General features: G+C 64.1%; 2 protein-coding genes across 2 annotated transcripts; one reads left to right on the forward strand and one right to left on the reverse strand.

The window, feature by feature from the left end:
• Positions 1–389: 389 nt before the first annotated feature.
• Positions 390–4,437, reverse strand: GPRIN1 (G protein regulated inducer of neurite outgrowth 1). The gene is made up of 3 exons (XM_076350429.1): positions 4,339–4,437; positions 3,035–3,129; positions 390–2,832 (listed from the first exon to the last, which is right to left on the reverse strand). Exons 1-3 carry the CDS (start codon positions 4,435–4,437, stop codon positions 1,413–1,415), a joined length of 1,614 nt encoding a protein of 537 aa, XP_076206544.1. The 3' UTR covers positions 390–1,412.
• A 4,060-nt stretch (positions 4,438–8,497) lies between these two features.
• LOC143165920 (glutamate dehydrogenase 1, mitochondrial-like) lies at positions 8,498–15,628 on the forward strand. Its single transcript, XM_076349786.1, has 11 exons — positions 8,498–8,555; positions 9,047–9,102; positions 9,601–9,664; positions 10,248–10,342; positions 10,549–10,728; positions 12,322–12,459; positions 12,633–12,770; positions 13,475–13,555; positions 14,076–14,291; positions 14,672–14,734; positions 15,369–15,628. The coding sequence occupies exons 1-11, from the start codon at positions 8,531–8,533 to the stop codon at positions 15,483–15,485; spliced, it is 1,173 nt and encodes a 390-aa protein (XP_076205901.1). The 5' UTR covers positions 8,498–8,530; the 3' UTR covers positions 15,486–15,628.
• The last annotated feature ends 531 nt before the right edge of the window (positions 15,629–16,159 follow it).

Genomic DNA, 16,159 nt, shown 5'->3' on the forward strand with positions numbered 1-16,159 from the left:
TGCACCTCTGCCCAGAGGGGATGGTGCAGCTCCCCAAGCACCCCCCATTTGCAGCCTCCTGCCATCAGACGCTGGGCACAGGCCTGGGCCCCCCCTCGCTGCAGCACTGTGGGGCCGGTCCCTCTGCACGGGGCCAGGTCCCACATCTCAGTGGGATGCCACGGTGCTGCTGGCCATGGAGATGCTCACCCAGCCGCAGGGATGCTCACCCCCCTGCACGCCGACCCTTTGCTCCCGATGCTCTCCAGCCCGGCGGGGCACAGGCAACATAGGAGAAGTGTTTGAAAAGAGGGTCACGGCCCCGCAGGCCACCAGGGAAGGAGGTGGCTCCAGGCAGGTCGCGCACAGCTGAAAGTGTCTCTTAAAAAGCTCCAAAAATGCAAACACGGTTCAATAAAAGCCCCCCTCCCCCCCACCCTGTAAAACCCCAGCTGTATAAAGTGGCAGCGCTTTGCAGCCAGCACATCCCCAGCTGCCGTGGGGGAGAGTAGCCAGCGGGGCTGGAGGGACCCGTGCCCACGTCCCCCACACACAGGGCCTCTCCAGCACTGGGGAGGCTGGACAGGCCCGGCGGCAGGGCAGGTTTCATCCCCACCACCAGCCGTGGCGAGGATGTGCTCTGGGCTCTGATGACTGCCCCCAGGAAGGTCCCTGGGCAGGGGGGCTGGGGGGCCATGGGGACAGACTTCCCGAGTGCCTCCAGCCACAGTGACAGGGACGAGCGGCTCTCCACTGCAGGTGTGGTTGGCCCCAGTCTCTCTCATTTGAGATCTGTCCTGGTGCCCCGCGTGGTCACGTCCTCCCAGCTCCAGGGCACCCACGGCACAGCAGCAGGGCAGAGAGGACAGGGCTGTGGCGGGCTGGGCTGAATGCCCCCACCCTGGGCAGCCACAGGGAACCTGCGTGTGCACAGCAGTGGGCTGGTCAGAGTGTGGCCAAGCCCTGGGCAGGCGAAGCGGTGTCACCGTGATGCGCCAGCGTCTCTCCAGCACAGGGAGCGACGCTGCTGCCCAGGGCACAAGCCAGGCCAGAGCTCAGGGGAGCCAGCAGCGACCTGCCCATGCCCACCCTGAGCCGTCACCAGACCTGTGCCACAGGCAGTAGATGCCCCAGGAGCAGCTGCCTCCAGCTGGAAGGAGCCTCATGCTTCCTCATGCTAAAAAAAGCCACCAAGCACAGAGACGTGGCACCAGCCTCATGTCCCAGGACACCTCCATGGGGCCAGGCTGGCAGGGGGACCCCAGGCTGGCAGGGGGACCCCCACCAAAGGAAACACCTTGCCCCAGCAAGCAGTGCTCCATCAATGCCCACCCCGGCCCCAGGAGCCCCACACACCGGCAGTGGGTGTCTTGGGATGCCAGGGCAGGGACCCCTCCCCATGGCACCCCTGCCCCGCCAGCGTGGACAGCGGCTCACTCCATGGCAGGGCCAGCACGGGAGCAGCACCGGGGCCGCCGGACATTTTGCAGCAGAGCCCGAAAGATGCTGGGCTGCCTCTTGGCCTCGCCTTTGCGGGGGGCTCCCTTGACAGAGCCGGTGCGGGTGCTCTGTGGGGTCATCACCACCTGCCGCCCATGCTCCTCAATCTGCTTCTCCAGGTGCTTCTGGATGGCCATGCCCAGCACCTCCACCTCCATGGAGGCCCCGTACACCTCCCATGTCATCCCCTTCTCGTCCCAGCTCACCTCCCGGATGGGCTCTGGAGCCTCCTCCACCACCGTCCCCTTCACATGCACCTCAGGGTACGAGGCCTGTGGGGACTTGGCCACTGGCGTCATGGGCCCGGTGGCCACTGAGCGGGTCTCCACGGGCATGGACACCTGCATCTCCGCGTCCTTCTTGGAGGGCTCCAGGCGCGGGGGGACAGCAGAGCCCAGCTCTCTCTTGGGGAAGGTGAAGGCAGCAGCCCCGCCTGGGGGGCTCATGGGGCTCAAGGCCACCGACACCAGGGACACTCGGCTGTCCACTTGCGTCCCCGTGTCCTGCATCCCGGTGTCCTGCGGTGGGGTCACCTCGAAGGAGTAGGACTCGCAGAGCAGCTTGGCTGTCCGGGGCTGCTGGCTGCTCCCGGCATCCGCATCTCCGGCTGGGCTCCCCTCAGCTCTGCCCTGGCCCAGGGTAGCGGGACTCGGCCCTGCCTCACTTCGGCCCCCACTCCCTGCAGTGCTGGCACTGGGGGGGGCTGCCGTGCCCCCCTGGGGGTGCTTGGGAGCCTCGCCGCGCCCTGGCTGGGGTGCAGTGCCCAGGGATGTCCCTGTGCCACCCTGAGGCTGCTCCTGACTTGGCAGCTCAGCTGCTCCGGCGCCCGCAGCGGGCTCCACGAATGCCACGTGTTTGGCAGGAGCCGGTGTGCTCCCTGCGTCCTTGCTGGGCACTTTGAGGCAGGGCTCGGGCAGGGGGGACAGGGGGGCTGCGTTCTCCTTCTGGGCGCCAGGGCCCCCTATCCCCGTGGGACCACAGGCAGGGGCAGCACTGCTTGGTCCCCCGCAGCTCCCTGTCGCTGCCGCCACGCTTGGCTCCACACCAGTGTCCGGGAGAAGTGTGCCGGGAGGCGGTCCTGTTGGCGATGGTGCCTTCTCCTCCACCACTGGGCCAGCTGCAGTGCCCTCGGCCTCCAGCTCAACCATGCAGCAGGTCCTCATGGCATGGCCCTCCGTGGCACAGCCAGAGCCAGGCAGGCACTCACCTGCCAGCGGGCAACCGGGCTCGCGGGCGCCGGGCTCGCAGGCGTCCTCAGCCCCAGCCTGGCGGCTCAGCAGCTGCAGCCCCTCGGGCTCCTTAGCGCTGCCCATGCCCAGGGAAGGCTTCTCCCATGCTAGTCCCACCGCGGGTCTGCAAGAGAGAGGATGGGGCAGTGAGGGGGGAGCAGCGCATGGACCCCCAGCCCCTCTTGGTTGCCAACTGTTTTTCTCCATGCCACCTGTGACAACAGGTTGGGCGGCCACCCAGAGCACCCACCGGCCCTGGCACAGTCTGCGTGGTGGCACCCAGTGCCCGGCCCCACAGGAAGGGAGGAACAGTATCGGCCGCCTACCGTAAAAGCCAGCCTTCCCCCAGCGTGGCCGGACCAGGAGCGGGACCCAGGCACTGCTGCGGCTGCAGGAGCGGGAAGACGTGGCGCAGGCACTCCTGCAGAGAGAGCGGCAGCTGGAGCGTGGCCCCGGGCACCAGGCTGAGAGACTGGGGGGCTTGGCACCCCCCACCTGCCAGTGGGGAGCTGGGCGCAGCGTGGGGTGAGAGCGAGCCAGGCCTGGGGGCCAAGGGGGGCTGCAGGGCACAGCAGGGGTGCGGGGCAGCCCGAGCCCTTCTCTCCACTCGCTGGGACCAGTGTCCCTGGAGCTGGGAGTGATGTGTGTCCCCCGGCCACAGGAACCCCCAGCTCAGTGCCTACGCCCCATGTCAAGGGTGCGTCATGCTCCAGCCATGCTGCGCAGAGCTAGCTGCAGGCAGGCACCCCAGCACAGTGGGGGGACACAGGCTGGTGTCACCCAACCGGCCCCAAACCCTCCCCAGCCCTGTGGGGCAGCCCTGTAGCAGGAGCATGGCGGGAAGCCCCGAGTTCTCTGGGAGCCCCCCAGCTCTGCCAGTGCCAGCGAGTCCCTCCGCAGCTGGGAGCACACGTGTCCCAAAGCCGTGGGGCACTCCACGCCTCCGGCCATGGCCCCTTCTGGGTCCCGGAGAGGGCAGAGCTGAGCAGACGCAGCTGGACCGGAGCGAGTCCCCCCCCAAGGGAAGCGGCAGGAGCAGGGACCAGGCTGGCACCGACCCCCCCCCCCCCGCGGCCGCCCAGCAGCGCCGGGGTCCCGGAGCCGATGACCCCCCGCCCCATCCCTGTCTTCCCACGCAGCACCCCGTTCCCGGGGGGGGAGGGGGCCGTGCCGCCCCGCACCCCGACCTTCCCGGACAGCACCCTACGTCCCGGGGGGCTGTGGGCGCCCTGCCCGGCCCGCGGCTGGGCGCGCAGCCCCGGTACTGCCGCTCCACGGAGGAGCTGCGAGCCCCGGCACGCGCGTGTGCACACGCGCAGGCACGTGCACACGCACAGACACGCGTGTGCACACGCACAGGCACGCACGCGCCGGCACATGGCTGCGGGCTCACCCGCACGCAGGGACACGCGTGTGCACGCCCCGGCCCCGGCTCCCCGGCCGAGCGCCGGACAAAGCCGCCCCCGCGGCAGCCCCGCCCGGGGGGAGGCCGCCCCCGCCGCCCGTCCCGGGGCCCGCGGCGCCACCGCCCCCCGCCCTTCGGGTGCCAGCACGGGGCGGGCGGCGGCGGCCGCAGCGCCCGGCCCGGCCCGGCCCGGCCCCACCACGTGCGCCCCGGGGCCGCCGTTACCTGCGGCGGCGGATCCTCCCGCCCGCTCCCGTCCCGTCCCGTCCCGTCCCGCTCCGCTCCGCTCGGCTCCGGCGCGGCGGCGGCAGCGGTGGCGAGCATGCGTGGGGCGGCGGCGGCGGGGGCGGTACCGCGCCCCGGGCCGCTCCCCCCGGCTGCCGCCCGCCCCGGCGCCCCCGGGCAGCGGTGGGGAGGCGAGGGAGGGCCGGCTGCCGCGGGGAGCGTGGGGGTCCCGGCACCCCCCCCCGGGGTCATCGCTGTCACCCCCTGGGACATCACCCCTGCGACAGCCCCATCACCCCACAGCCCCCCGGCACCCCCCAGCAGCACCACCCCGTATCCCCCAGGGACGGTCACCCCGGCACCCCCCGGGCACAGCAGGGCACATGGCCGGCTCCGGTCTGCCCCGTGGGTCCCCGACCTTTAGCGTGGGTCCCGTGGGTGGGGGTGACAGCGACACAGAGCCCGGTCCCCCTCCTACCTGGTGATGGAGACGGCCGCTTCCCTCCCAGTCATCACCGGGGGGGGGCTGCACCCCAACCAGCCCAAGGGACGGGGACAATGTGCCACCGCGGCGGGGATGGAGGTGGGCTCCCGCGCACCCCTCGCCCAAGGGTGGGGGAGGACGGGGAGGGGAGAACGTCCCCGTCTCCCTCCCGGCAGCGCCTGCCTCTGCTCCCGGGCTCAGGCTTTGTCTAACTCCTTCCCACGCACTCCCGCTCACGCTGCGGGGGGGAAGGCGGCCTGCTCGCCTCGCCTGCATCCCTGCATCCCCCCCAGAACCCGCCAGCATGCCCCCTCAAAATCCCCCAGCTGCCCCCCATCACCCCATAGGGCCAGAATCCCCTCCCTGCCCTGGGGATGTCTGCGCTGGGGCAGGAGCTATAGATCTATAGGGCCTGGGGGGAGGTGCTAACATCTTGGGGTTAATGTTAGCACCTCCCCCCCCCGGCCCTATAGATCTATAGGGTGAGGCAGGCACAATGGGAGCTGGCACACCTGGTTGCTTGGAGACAGGGGAGGTTGGAAATGCTCCTTCCAGTAAACAGCCAGGCTGGAACAAAACCCCGAAGGCTAAAAATAGGGAGGCAGGATATGGAAATAAAATAAAATAAAAAGCATTGCCTTACCCCCCCCAGCGTAGAGCGAGGCACCCCCATGTCACTGCCGGGCACCCCAATGGGTGGCTGGGGTGGATGGTGTGAGGGTGCATCACTGCACCCATCAGTGTGTCCCCCCCTCAAGGTGTTCCTCCCCACCCATGGTCCTGTGTGCTGGTCCCAGTCCCGCAGCATTGACTGGGCCCAGTTGCCCACTTGCAGTGGTGGAGGAGCACAGTGTGGGGCATAGGTATGGGTTTACATCCCATGCTGCCCCGTGTGGGATCAGACCCAAGCCTGGGCACAGACCCCGGGAGGGAAAAGGGGCTCCGTGGGCCGGATCAAGTCCTGGCAGAGGAGCAGACCCAAATGTCCCACATCCCCTGGCCGGGACTTTGCCATGGGGTGGGGGGCTGTGGGGCCGCATCCTGCTGGCATTTGCTTCCACCCACCGCTCTCAGCTCTGCCAACAGCTGCTCTCCCCGTCCCCATCGGCATCTCGGCACCCAGCGCATCCCCATCCCTGCTGGGGCTGGCCGGGGGGGTCGCGGGGAGCATCCTCCCCTCCCTGCAGGCAGCCTTCATCCCAGACCAGCTGCCTCCTCCTCCTCCTCTCACCGCCCGGGCACCTCGGGGCTGGCAGGAGAACAATAGCGAGGAGGATGAGTAAGATGGTCCCCATTGCCTTGGCAACGCACTCCCGCGCTGCCGGCGCGCGAGGAATCAGGCAGCTGCCTGAAAAGCGCATTCTCCCTCGGTGGAGGGGGCTGCCGGCACAGGTAGCATGGCAGCCCCCTCCCTCGGCGCCGCGGCCCACCTCCCACGCCCGCACGGGCAGTGCCACGTGAACGCGTCGGGCTCCCCCACAGCCGCCAGCATGCCGCTGGCGCCCGCACACGCTGGTGCGGGCAGGCACACGCGGCCGGCACACGGCTCAGCCCAGGCTTAGCTCTGCACCGTCTGTCTCGACGGTGCCCGGTTGTGCCGGGGAGCAGTGGGACACAGCCAAAAGGGTCTGGCCAGGGAACGTGCCCCCTCCAGGGCTGCCCAGCGGGAAGGTGATGGGTTTCTCGCGGCCATTCACTGCTGCGCCGCCTTCACACGTGGCTGCCCACGTTATCTGCGGGCAGGGAGGCCGGGCTCCAGAGCTGATGGGGTGCTGGCAAATGGGAGTGGCAGGGGACACCCGGGGGCACCAGGCTCCATTGCCGACCGCAGCCGTGCATCCCATGCTGCCCCCCGGGCTCCCCTCCCCAGGCCGGGCCATGCTGCTGGTGGGAGGACCCACAGGGTGCCCAGAGCTGCGAGTGCCTTGGGATGACAGACACTACCGGGAGATCCAAAAGCACCAAGCACCCTAAAAATAGCACTGCATTCCCAGCTGCCTCAGCGCAGAGGTGCTGGGGTGGCACCTGATCCCTGCCAGCACACCCTGCCCTGGGTGACCCGAAACACAGCCCGTGCCTGGGGTGGACCTGCCCCAGCTCTGCAGGGTGGGAGGGCACCGCATCCCAGCGGCCGAGCGCATTGCCCTGGATGCTCCCGGGTGCGGGCAGGGCTCCGGGTGCAGGCGGGGACACGGCCCCAGGGCCAGCCGGGGGACACGGGCAGGGACAGGGGCTCAGGGAGGCCCAGCCCCCACTGCTGGGATGGCGGCGTGGGGCTGTGCAGGCCCCGGGAGCCGGGCGAGCGCCCCACGGCCCCCCTGCCCCACAGCTCCCTCCCCGCACAAGGCCCTGCTCCTGGCTGGCCCCGCCCCAACTGGCCCCGCCCCCGCATTGCCCCGCCCCTTGGGGGCCGCCTTCTCCCTGTGCAGACCCCACCCCCATCTTCCCATCTCCCATCGGCCAGAGAATCAGCCAATCAGAAGAGCCTTGCAGTACCCGCCCCGCCCATTCCGCTCTCCACAGCGCCTCCCCCCGGCCATCCCGGCGGGGATCAGCCAATCAGAGAGCCGTTTGCTGAAGGGCGTGCCCTCAGCCACCCAGGGCGGCTCTTATTGGCTGCTGCCAGGGCGGCGGGGTGGTGGCGGCCATGTTGGGGGCGGCAGGGCAGCGGCTGGGCCGGGGGGGCACCGTGGCGGTGCCGCAGTGGTGCCGGGGCACGGCTGGCCTGGCGGGGGGCAGCCCTGACGCCCCCGGGCTGCTGGCCGTGGTGGAGGCCTTCTACGGGCGAGCGGCTGCCATGGTGGAGGTGGGGGCGGCAGCAGAGGCCCGGCGGGGCGGGCTGCCCTGGGTGCGCGGGCTCCTGGAGACCATCCGGCGCTGCAGCCATGTCCTGGAGGTGGCCTTCCCCCTGCGCAGGGACAGCGGCGCCTGGGAGGTGGTGCGGGGCTGGCGGGCCCAGCACAGCCAGCACCGCCTGCCCTGCAAAGGGGGTGAGGCAGGGAGCCACGGCCCCACTACACGCTTCTCCATCCCTACCCAGCCCTGCGCGTGGGGCTCTGCGGGGCTCACCCCCGCGTGGCTCAGGGAGCGAGGAGCCTGAGCGGGGGGCGTCTACGTTAACACGGTGGTGGCCGGGATGCCTACGGCGGTGGCCAGGAGGATGCCGCCCTCGGATGCATCCTCCAGAATGACGAGGGGCGCCCTGGGGGAGGCAGCTTTGCCAACCTCAGCTGCAGCCCAGCTGCTCACACTGGAGCACAAGAACAGTGCGGCTGGCGGCCACCCCTGTGTGCGTTTGACTCCTCATCCTAAACACCATATACTCACTGCCCTAAACACACCTCCAAGCGGTGACGGCTGTTCTGAGCCTGAGGGGTCCCAGCCTCCTGTCCCCTCGCCCTTAGCCTGAGGCTTTCGCCGTGCTGCGGCTGCGCTGCTTGAGGTGCCACCACAGTAAAGGCCTGTGTCTGTGGGATGGCCAGCCGGTAGGAACCTGCTTTCCATTCTGTGGTGATCTGGAGGAACAATTGCTGATCACCTATTGCGACTAGATGCTGCTCTTTCAGAAGAGTCAAAGCCTTTCCTACAATGCCTCTGTGCCATTTGTGGTAAAAAGGCAGGGACTCTTCATTTCTTCTCTCTCCTTTCCCAGGGGTTCGTTTCAGCAGCTCAATCGGTGTCGATGAAGTAAAAGCTCTGGCTGCATTAATGACATACAAATGCGCTGTAGTGGGTAAGTACAAGGGGAATGTAAAGCACGTGGTGACTTGGGCATGGGATGGGGCTGTGATACTGTGAGTCAGAAAAGCTCGTTAGATGCTTTGAAAATCAGAAGTGCTCTGGAAGTGCAGGATGTTCCTCTGGGCACAGATGTGCGAGGGCAAGGCTTGCTGTGGCTGCAGAATATGCCACTGGCAGTCCGGGATGTTCGTGTTAATCAGGGAGCGTCAAGCATCGTGCTTCTCAGATGCAGTCTCTGTGCCTGGGTTGTCATGGATTCAGCTCTGGCTGGTGGCGTTGGTGGCAGGCTCAGCGTCTGTATCCTGTCCTGCCTTCAGCTCCGCTCCGCAGAGGCCGCGTGGTGTTAGGGGGGAGCCATGTGTGGCGTGGGGAAGCGGTGGACCCTTGCCTGGATTCACCAACAAGGTCACGATTGCTGTGGTCGCCTTCTCCCCCAGGGGAGCAGGCAGAGAACATCTGTCTGCCTTACCTGTTTTTTTCCAGATGTTCCTTTTGGTGGTGCCATGGCGGGTGTGAGGATCGATCCGAGAAAATACTCGGTGAGTTCACTCCTTTCCTTCCCCCACCAACAGCCCATAACTCACGATCCATTTGCACAGCCCTTCCTCTCCGTGCGTATCACAGCGATGCGTTCTGACAGGCAGGGGGAGATGCTTGTAGTGAGTAACGCTCACCCAGCAACTGCGAAAAGCAGCTCAGGGCGGGGAGAGGGGTGGTGAACTCTGGTTTGTGGGTGAGTGCATCTGGCCAGACACACACTGAAGGAGCCTGGAGTAGGGACGCTCCTGCTGCTGCCTGCTGTGCTGGGAGAAGGTGCAGATCAGCGAGAGGTTGGAAGGGCAGTGAGCAAAGGGACCAGGAGTTCACACATCTCTTTTTTTCAATCCAGGGTCCCCAGCCGCTGTGAATTAACTCCCTGGAGATGTCAGGGTGTGCCCTGTACAGGCAGGGCAGGGCAGCTGCCGGATGCTGTACCGCGGCTCTGTGATTTTTCCTGGGGCCTGTAGTAACAACTGTGTTTTGTTTTTCTTGCACAGGAACATGAGCTGGAGAAAATAACGAGGCATTTTACCGTAGAAATGGCCAAGAAGGGATTTATAGGTGAGAGTGGGTTTGTCCCCATTCTGTAAGCAGCGTGTGGCTCGCAGGCAGGGACTGGGCAGTGGCGCTCACTGCCCTGGTGCTCTGCTGTCTGTTCACTGCTTTGCTCTGCCTGCGCTGTGAATTTGGAGCAGGGGGAGCCTCATGCGGTGCTGAGCATGGCGGGGCTGGCCCAGGCTGCCCCCCAGGTACTGCTGGGCAGGGGTCTCACCTGCACGTTACCCTCCATTCCCACTGGCCTGTGCAGTTGCAGAGAGGAATGAAGGCTTCTCCTGCCTCAGCGCATGATAGAGAGCTCAGTGGGTGCTGGTCACAAGGCAAAGACCTTTACATTCCCTCTTTACTTGAAAGTGTTGGGAAGGGACACAGCAAAGACCCTGCGAAAGCCAAAGACGTTCATGCCTGAGGGGAGCTGGGGAGGCCCTGGGGCATGGGCAGCACCACACTTTGGTCAGGGGACTCCTTGGTGCGCCCAAGGACATGACCAGCCTGTGGAAATCACCTGGCTGTGCATGTGCCATTGGTTGGAGCAAAGCAATTGAATTGCAAAGACAGGATTTGACAGATTTTTCTACCTCCGCAGGGCCTGGGATTGACGTGCTGGCCCCTGATGTCAGTACTGGGGAGCGGGAGATGTCCTGGATAGCTGACAGCTACACCCACACACTGGGGTACCGGGTAAGCTCCGACAGTGCTGGTTTGGACCCTGGGATGCCGTGGGCACTATGAGGGTTCGTGCCCAGAGGCCCTTGCCAGTGACTTGCTTTAGGTTTAACTGAGGCTTAGGGGAGGGTGGGGGAAGCTGAGGCTTGGGGAAAGTCCGATCTAGAGGACCTGCACCAGGTGAGACCTTAACCTTTGCTCTCCCCATCCCGGCCTCGCAGGACATCAACGCCCAGGCGTGTGTGACAGGAAAGCCCATCAGCCAGGGAGGCATCCACGGGCGACACTCTGCCACCGGGCGGGGGGTCCTGCATGGCATTGAGAACTACATCACCAACACAGACTACATGGACCGCATCGGCCTGAGCCCCGGCTTCCCCGGCAAGACCTTTGTGCTGCAGGTGAGCGCTCAGCCCAGCTACAGCTCTGAAGAGGACACTTCCTCGGGATCTTTCTGCCCCTCCTTTCCAGGAGAGCTTTCAGTCTCAGTGCTGCCTGGACATGATCTCCCAAATCTCTCCTCACCCTGTGGCAGCTCGCACTCGTTTGAGCAGCTTTTCAGACCTGCTGCGTGCAGAGGTCCAGGGATGCCGTGGCGCTCACACCGCACAGGCATTCCCAAGGTTTCTCTGTAGTCATCCTGCCTGAAATTGCTCATAAAATGGAAGCTGCGACTGACCCTCGTCTGCGCGGCAGGCAGAGCAGAGAGGTGGCAGGACACAGGGGGCTCTGCCAGACTGGGTGGAGAGAGCCGAACCCAGTGACGTCACGTTTCTGTCACCTCCAAACCAGCCGCAGCGAGCCATGATGTTACCCACAGCAAAGGTCCTGCTTGTGGGTGCAGCCCCCATCTCTTCTGGGTGCTCTGTGGGTCTGGCCCGCGCTGGCCTGTCTTGCCCAGCAACCTGGGAGCTCGGTGGGACCCTGCGGGTGCCAGCCCTGCCTTTTCCCTTCTCCTCCCAGGAAGGACCTTCTCTTCCCTGCAGCTCAGGGAACTGCGGTGAAGTGCTTCCCCCTGCTGTAGCTCCAGGAGCTTCTGCTCTCGGCCAGGCCCTGCTGCCCCTATCCACTGCCCACTCTGCCCGCAGCTGCCTGTTTCCTGCTGAGGCCACTGCTCTCTGCAAGGGAGAAATAAACTGGAAACCGCGCAGTTGAAGTCTTGCCTGTGGCCGGCACTTTGTGCTTCCCTCCGAGCGCTTGCTCCTCGACGCAGCTCCCTGCCACGGGGAAGAGGCTTTGAACCGAGGCTGCACCCGGAGCTGCTGCCCGCAGCGCCCTCAGGAATGGCCCTGCCTTTGCTCATCCCTTCCCTTTCCACGCATCCTTCTACTTCGCTGATGCAGCAGAGAATGAGAAGGCTGAAGTCCTTGGCTACTGTTTGTATAATTTTGCTGTGTTTGAGGGATGTTTTTGCAGTCTCAGGAACCAGTGTTGCTTTTGGGAGCTGTACCAAGCTGGCAAGCACTTTGGGGCAGACAGTGCAAAATCATCTGTTCCCGTAAGAAGAGCTGAGCTACCCCCATGGCCCTGCCTCGTGCTGGTGCCATGGCAGCCAATCGCACCCCCTCAGTGTGAGGTGCAGGAGGATTGCTCGCATCATGCCTAGGAGCTGTGTGGTGCCCACCAAGGGACTGTTTCTCACTGGATTTGTTTTCTGTTGAGATCGGCTCTTAGAAGCTGAACAGCACGCTGTGCTTGGAACATAGTGTCCAGGAGCTCTGGAGGTGATAAAGACAGGCTGAGCTAGAAACCTTTATCCCATGGGCTCTGCTTTTCACAACCCTCTAACTAGCCAAGGAGATCTCTGTCCTGCCAGGTCCTAGTCTCCATCCAGCCAAAATATTCACCAAGAACTGCTAGATCAGGGGTTCCTATTTGTGCTTCTCAGCTCAAGCTCCTGAGAGGGGGCTGTTACCAGAGCGGCAGGTCAGTTTTCAGTGTTTGTCCCCATGACTTCCCTCTCTCCAGACCTTCTCTGCTCTCTGTTGCTGTAGGGCTTTGGCAAAGTGGGGCTGCACACTATGAAGTACCTGCACGAGTATGGAGCCCGCTGCGTCTGTGTTGGGGAGACAGACGGAGCCATTTACAATCCCAGAGGGATCGACCCCAAGGAGCTAGAAGACTATGAGCAGGTGAGTTAAGCCCAGTCAACCCAGCCCCTGTTCTTAGGGGGGGGTGGTCAGTGCCTGTCTCTGAAACGCCCATGGAGAAGGGGGCTGCCCCTCACCTTCTGCAGAGTCCAGCTCTGAGGGCAGTGCTCGATGCTGCCAGGCTGGGCCCAGCTGGGCTCTCCTGTTCGTTCCAGGGCCACGGCACCATAGTTGGCTTCCCAAAAGCAGAGCCCTGTGATGGCAGCATCCTGGAGGTGCCCTGTGACATCCTCATCCCTGCCGCTATTGAGAAGCAGCTCACGAGGGAGAATGCACCCCGGGTGCAAGCAAAGGTACAGACCGCTCGTGCCGCACACTCCCAACAGGCCCTGCATCAGTGCGAGTGACAGCAGCCCAGACGAACCTTCGCTTTTGGCACTCAGCACCCCAGGGAGGTGTCACATCACTGCACTGACAGCTCGCCCGCTGTGCCAGAGGGACAGAGCCTGAGGCAGAGGTGGCAGGTCACATAATTCAGGGGAAGAGGAAAACCTGAGCCCTTCCCTTTGCTGGCAGGGAGCAAGGATTGTTGGAGTGACCTTGGCTGGCTCTTCTGGCATCCTCAGTCTTCATTGCTGTATCAGATCCTCCCCTCAGGGCAGGGGAGATGGTATCCTCGAAGGTACTGGGTGTCACAGTGTTGACACTGAAAATCATAGGCAGCAGGTAAGAGTGAACAAAGTAGGGGACTACTATGAATACCAGCTTCCTCCCTTCACCGTGAGCTCTAGGGACCAAAGGGACAGGGCGTGCTGGGACCTGGGACTCTGTCACAGCCAAGGTCTTTTGCAGCCTGAGCCTTTAATCATTCTGTGTGAAACATGAGGTCTGAGCTTTTGCTCATCCTGAACAGCTTCAGTGGGGAGGTGAGCGCCCAGACCCCTGCCACCAGAAGTGGCCTGGTGGGGGGGATCCAGCAGCAGGGAAAGCAGCCTGTCACTGGTTTCTTCTTTCATTTCCTCCGCCTATCTCACCTCTGCTCTGCTTGTGCTCTCAGATCATTGCAGAAGCTGCCAATGGCCCCACTACACCAGCAGCACATGAGATATTCCTGCAAAGAAACATCCTGGTCATCCCGGTATGTCCATCCCCACACACAAGGGGAGATGGTGGGCTCGTGGCTATTAGGGCCATACGGTGGCGTCAGCTGCACTGATGTGGATCCAGCTGGGCTCTGCCAGGCTCTGGGATCAGGCAGCGTTGATGGTGCTCTCTCAGTCAGCCTGTTCCCTGCCTTGCCCCCAGCTCCTGAGCACATCTCAGATGCTGGTTTCCCGTCTGAACCCTCCTGGTTCTTGGCTGCAGCAGCGATAGACTCCTGGCCAGCACCGGGATGTCCTGCGGCCGCTGATGGGCCAACAGCAAACCGTGCCACATCACACGAGGTGCCAGAGCAGCTGGTGTCCCTGCTCAGAGGCAGTGCAGAGCCACCGTGGCTCTAGGATTCAGCCATCCCAGTAACCTCGGGACTGTCTCTGAGGGCAGAGCCCAAGAGTATGGGGAGGGACCCAAGGCAGAGGAGGAGAGATCCCCAGATGGGTCATGGGTCTTGGGGTCACCCTAAGCAGCAAATCTGAAGCGTGTACTGCCCTTGGCAGGACGTGTACGTGAATGCAGGTGGTGTGACCGTTTCCTTCTTCGAGTGGCTGAAGAACTTGAACCACGTTAGCTACGGCCGCCTCAGCTTCAAGTATGAGCGGGAATCCAGCTACCACCTCCTGCAGTCAGTGCAGCACAGCCTGGAGCAGTGGTTTGGCAAGGCGAGAGGGGAGATCCCCATCGTCCCGTCCCCAGAGTTCCAGGCCCGCGTGACTGTAAGTGTCTACAACCATGGAGGGTTGTCCTGGCTCACTTGTTTCACATTCACAAGACACTCATGTCTGCCGTCCCAGTGCTGAAAGCTGAGCTTGTGGCACACACAGAACCCCCTGTGCTATCGTTCTACTAGTGGAGGGGATGGAGTGGAGATGCTGTGTATGGTGGTACAGCCCTACCATCTGAGGGTGCTGCTGGGTGCTGCAGGGAGTCCCTTGGGAGCCGAGCCATGTGCTGGAGCCAGCTGCAGAGGTGGCAAGCCAAGCTTAGATCACCTGTGGTGGTCTTGCACCGAGCAGAGGGGCTGTGTTTGATAAATGGGTTTCGGGAGCCAACCTCTATCCTTTCCCACAAAGGATTCACTTGTTCTCCCCCTCAGGGTGCCTCAGAGAAGGACATCGTGTATTCGGGACTGGCCTACACCATGGAGCAGTCAGCCAAGGTACCTCCACGGGCTCCTGGCCTCGCCCATCCCTGCTGTCGGGCCCCTCGCCTCGCTGCAGAGGCTCTGTGCTGTATTTGAGGGGTATCTGAGGTCAGCACGAGGCCTGGGTTCATCTTCCCAGTGGTGGCTATGTCCACCCTTTGAGTAAAGCCTCATGCTCAGCAGTGTCCCTTGTTGCTGTTGGGTCCCTGTCCCTCTCTCCGTCCCCCTGAACCTGTGTTCCCCATTTCCAGGGTTGCTTAGATGAGCCAGTGGGTGCAGGGTGGTGCCGGCACTGCTGGGTGGGGGGGTCTCATGCCACCCCTCAGGGAATTGGCTGCGTGCCGTGCTCGGCAGCGAGTGGTGTGCGTGAAGCTCACCCGTGGGCGCAGGGTCTGTCCCCAGGGGAGTGCTGTGGGGCAGCAGTGGGAAAGCATCTCCAGACCCGCTCGTAGATGGCTCCAGGTCTTACAGAACAGCCCGCTTGGTCGTTTGGTGTGGAGGTGACCTCTTCCCCTTCGGGTGCTCCCGGGGCCTGGCCTGATGCTTGCACGCGTAGCACTGCCTGCACCCTCCTCTGCGTCCTCTGCCCACCCCTCGCCCCCAGACCCTCCCAGCATACACCGGCCTCACAGCTCTCCTCTCTCTCTAGCAAATTATGACCATGGCTACAAGGTACAACCTGGGCCTGGACCAGAGAACCGCTGCCTACCTGTGCGCTCTGGAGAAGGTGTTCACCGTGTACAATGAGGCCGGCTTCACCTACTGACACAGCACCCGGCAGGGCTGCCCCGGGCATCACTGCCAGCCGCACGGTGAGGGTCACAGTCCTGCTGCGCAGGGGGTGCCCAGGACACCGCGTGCTGCATAGAGGGTGCGCCCTGTTCTCTATAAATGGTTGGTTTGAGCATATTCTCTCCCTGCTGTCTGGCTCTCAGTTCTCCTGGGCAGGGGGCTGTCTTCCCCCACGCTGCCTCAGCCCCTTTACAGCCTCCTGGGCACTGGAGGAAGCCGTGCTGATGCTGGTTTGGGTCTGCTTGCCCATGGCTGGCAGAATTGGACAAGGGAAGGAAAAAATGCAATTAGCTCTAGGGGAGGGGACAGCCCACGGCACAACCAGACTTAGGAAAAGCTGTCTCAGTCCATTTAATACCGCACGGTAGGTGCTGCAAGCACTGCTGCAACTGGCGCAGACACGGGGAGCAGAGCCAGGGCAGGGATTTGCAGGCATCAGCAAACCTGTTGTGTGTCCGTGCTGACTGCTGCAGCTTCACTCTGCTGGCAAAGCTGGCGAGCCACCACGGGTAGGGGATTTAATCTGATATTCATGGTGGGGAGACTCAGCCCAACCTCTCACGCCGGCCTGTGCTGCGGTCAAGGGGCTGGAGGCTGGCTGGGGACTCAGGCTGGGCTGGTGGCCCTGCCCTGGGGGAGCTGAAGGCT

Source organism: Aptenodytes patagonicus, chromosome 12 (genome assembly GCF_965638725.1).
Source record: "Aptenodytes patagonicus chromosome 12, bAptPat1.pri.cur, whole genome shotgun sequence".
Taxonomy (NCBI): domain Eukaryota; kingdom Metazoa; phylum Chordata; class Aves; order Sphenisciformes; family Spheniscidae; genus Aptenodytes; species Aptenodytes patagonicus.

Excerpts from the sequence above, each read along its gene's own strand:
- GPRIN1 (XM_076350429.1), bottom strand. The coding sequence starts at position 4,437 with ATGCTCGCCACCGCTGCCGCCGCCGCGCCGGAGCCGAGCGGAGCGGAG. Across the intron at positions 3,130-4,338 it reads GGGAGGATCCGCCGCCGCAG|GAGTGCCTGCGCCACGTCTT; the intron begins GTAACGGCGGCC and ends CTCTCTCTGCAG. Across the intron at positions 2,833-3,034 it reads GGGGAAGGCTGGCTTTTACG|ACCCGCGGTGGGACTAGCAT; the intron begins GTAGGCGGCCGA and ends TCTCTCTTGCAG.
- LOC143165920 (XM_076349786.1), top strand. The coding sequence starts at position 8,531 with ATGACATACAAATGCGCTGTAGTGG. Across the intron at positions 10,729-12,321 it reads GCAAGACCTTTGTGCTGCAG|GGCTTTGGCAAAGTGGGGCT; the intron begins GTGAGCGCTCAG and ends CTGTTGCTGTAG. Across the intron at positions 14,292-14,671 it reads AGTTCCAGGCCCGCGTGACT|GGTGCCTCAGAGAAGGACAT; the intron begins GTAAGTGTCTAC and ends TCTCCCCCTCAG.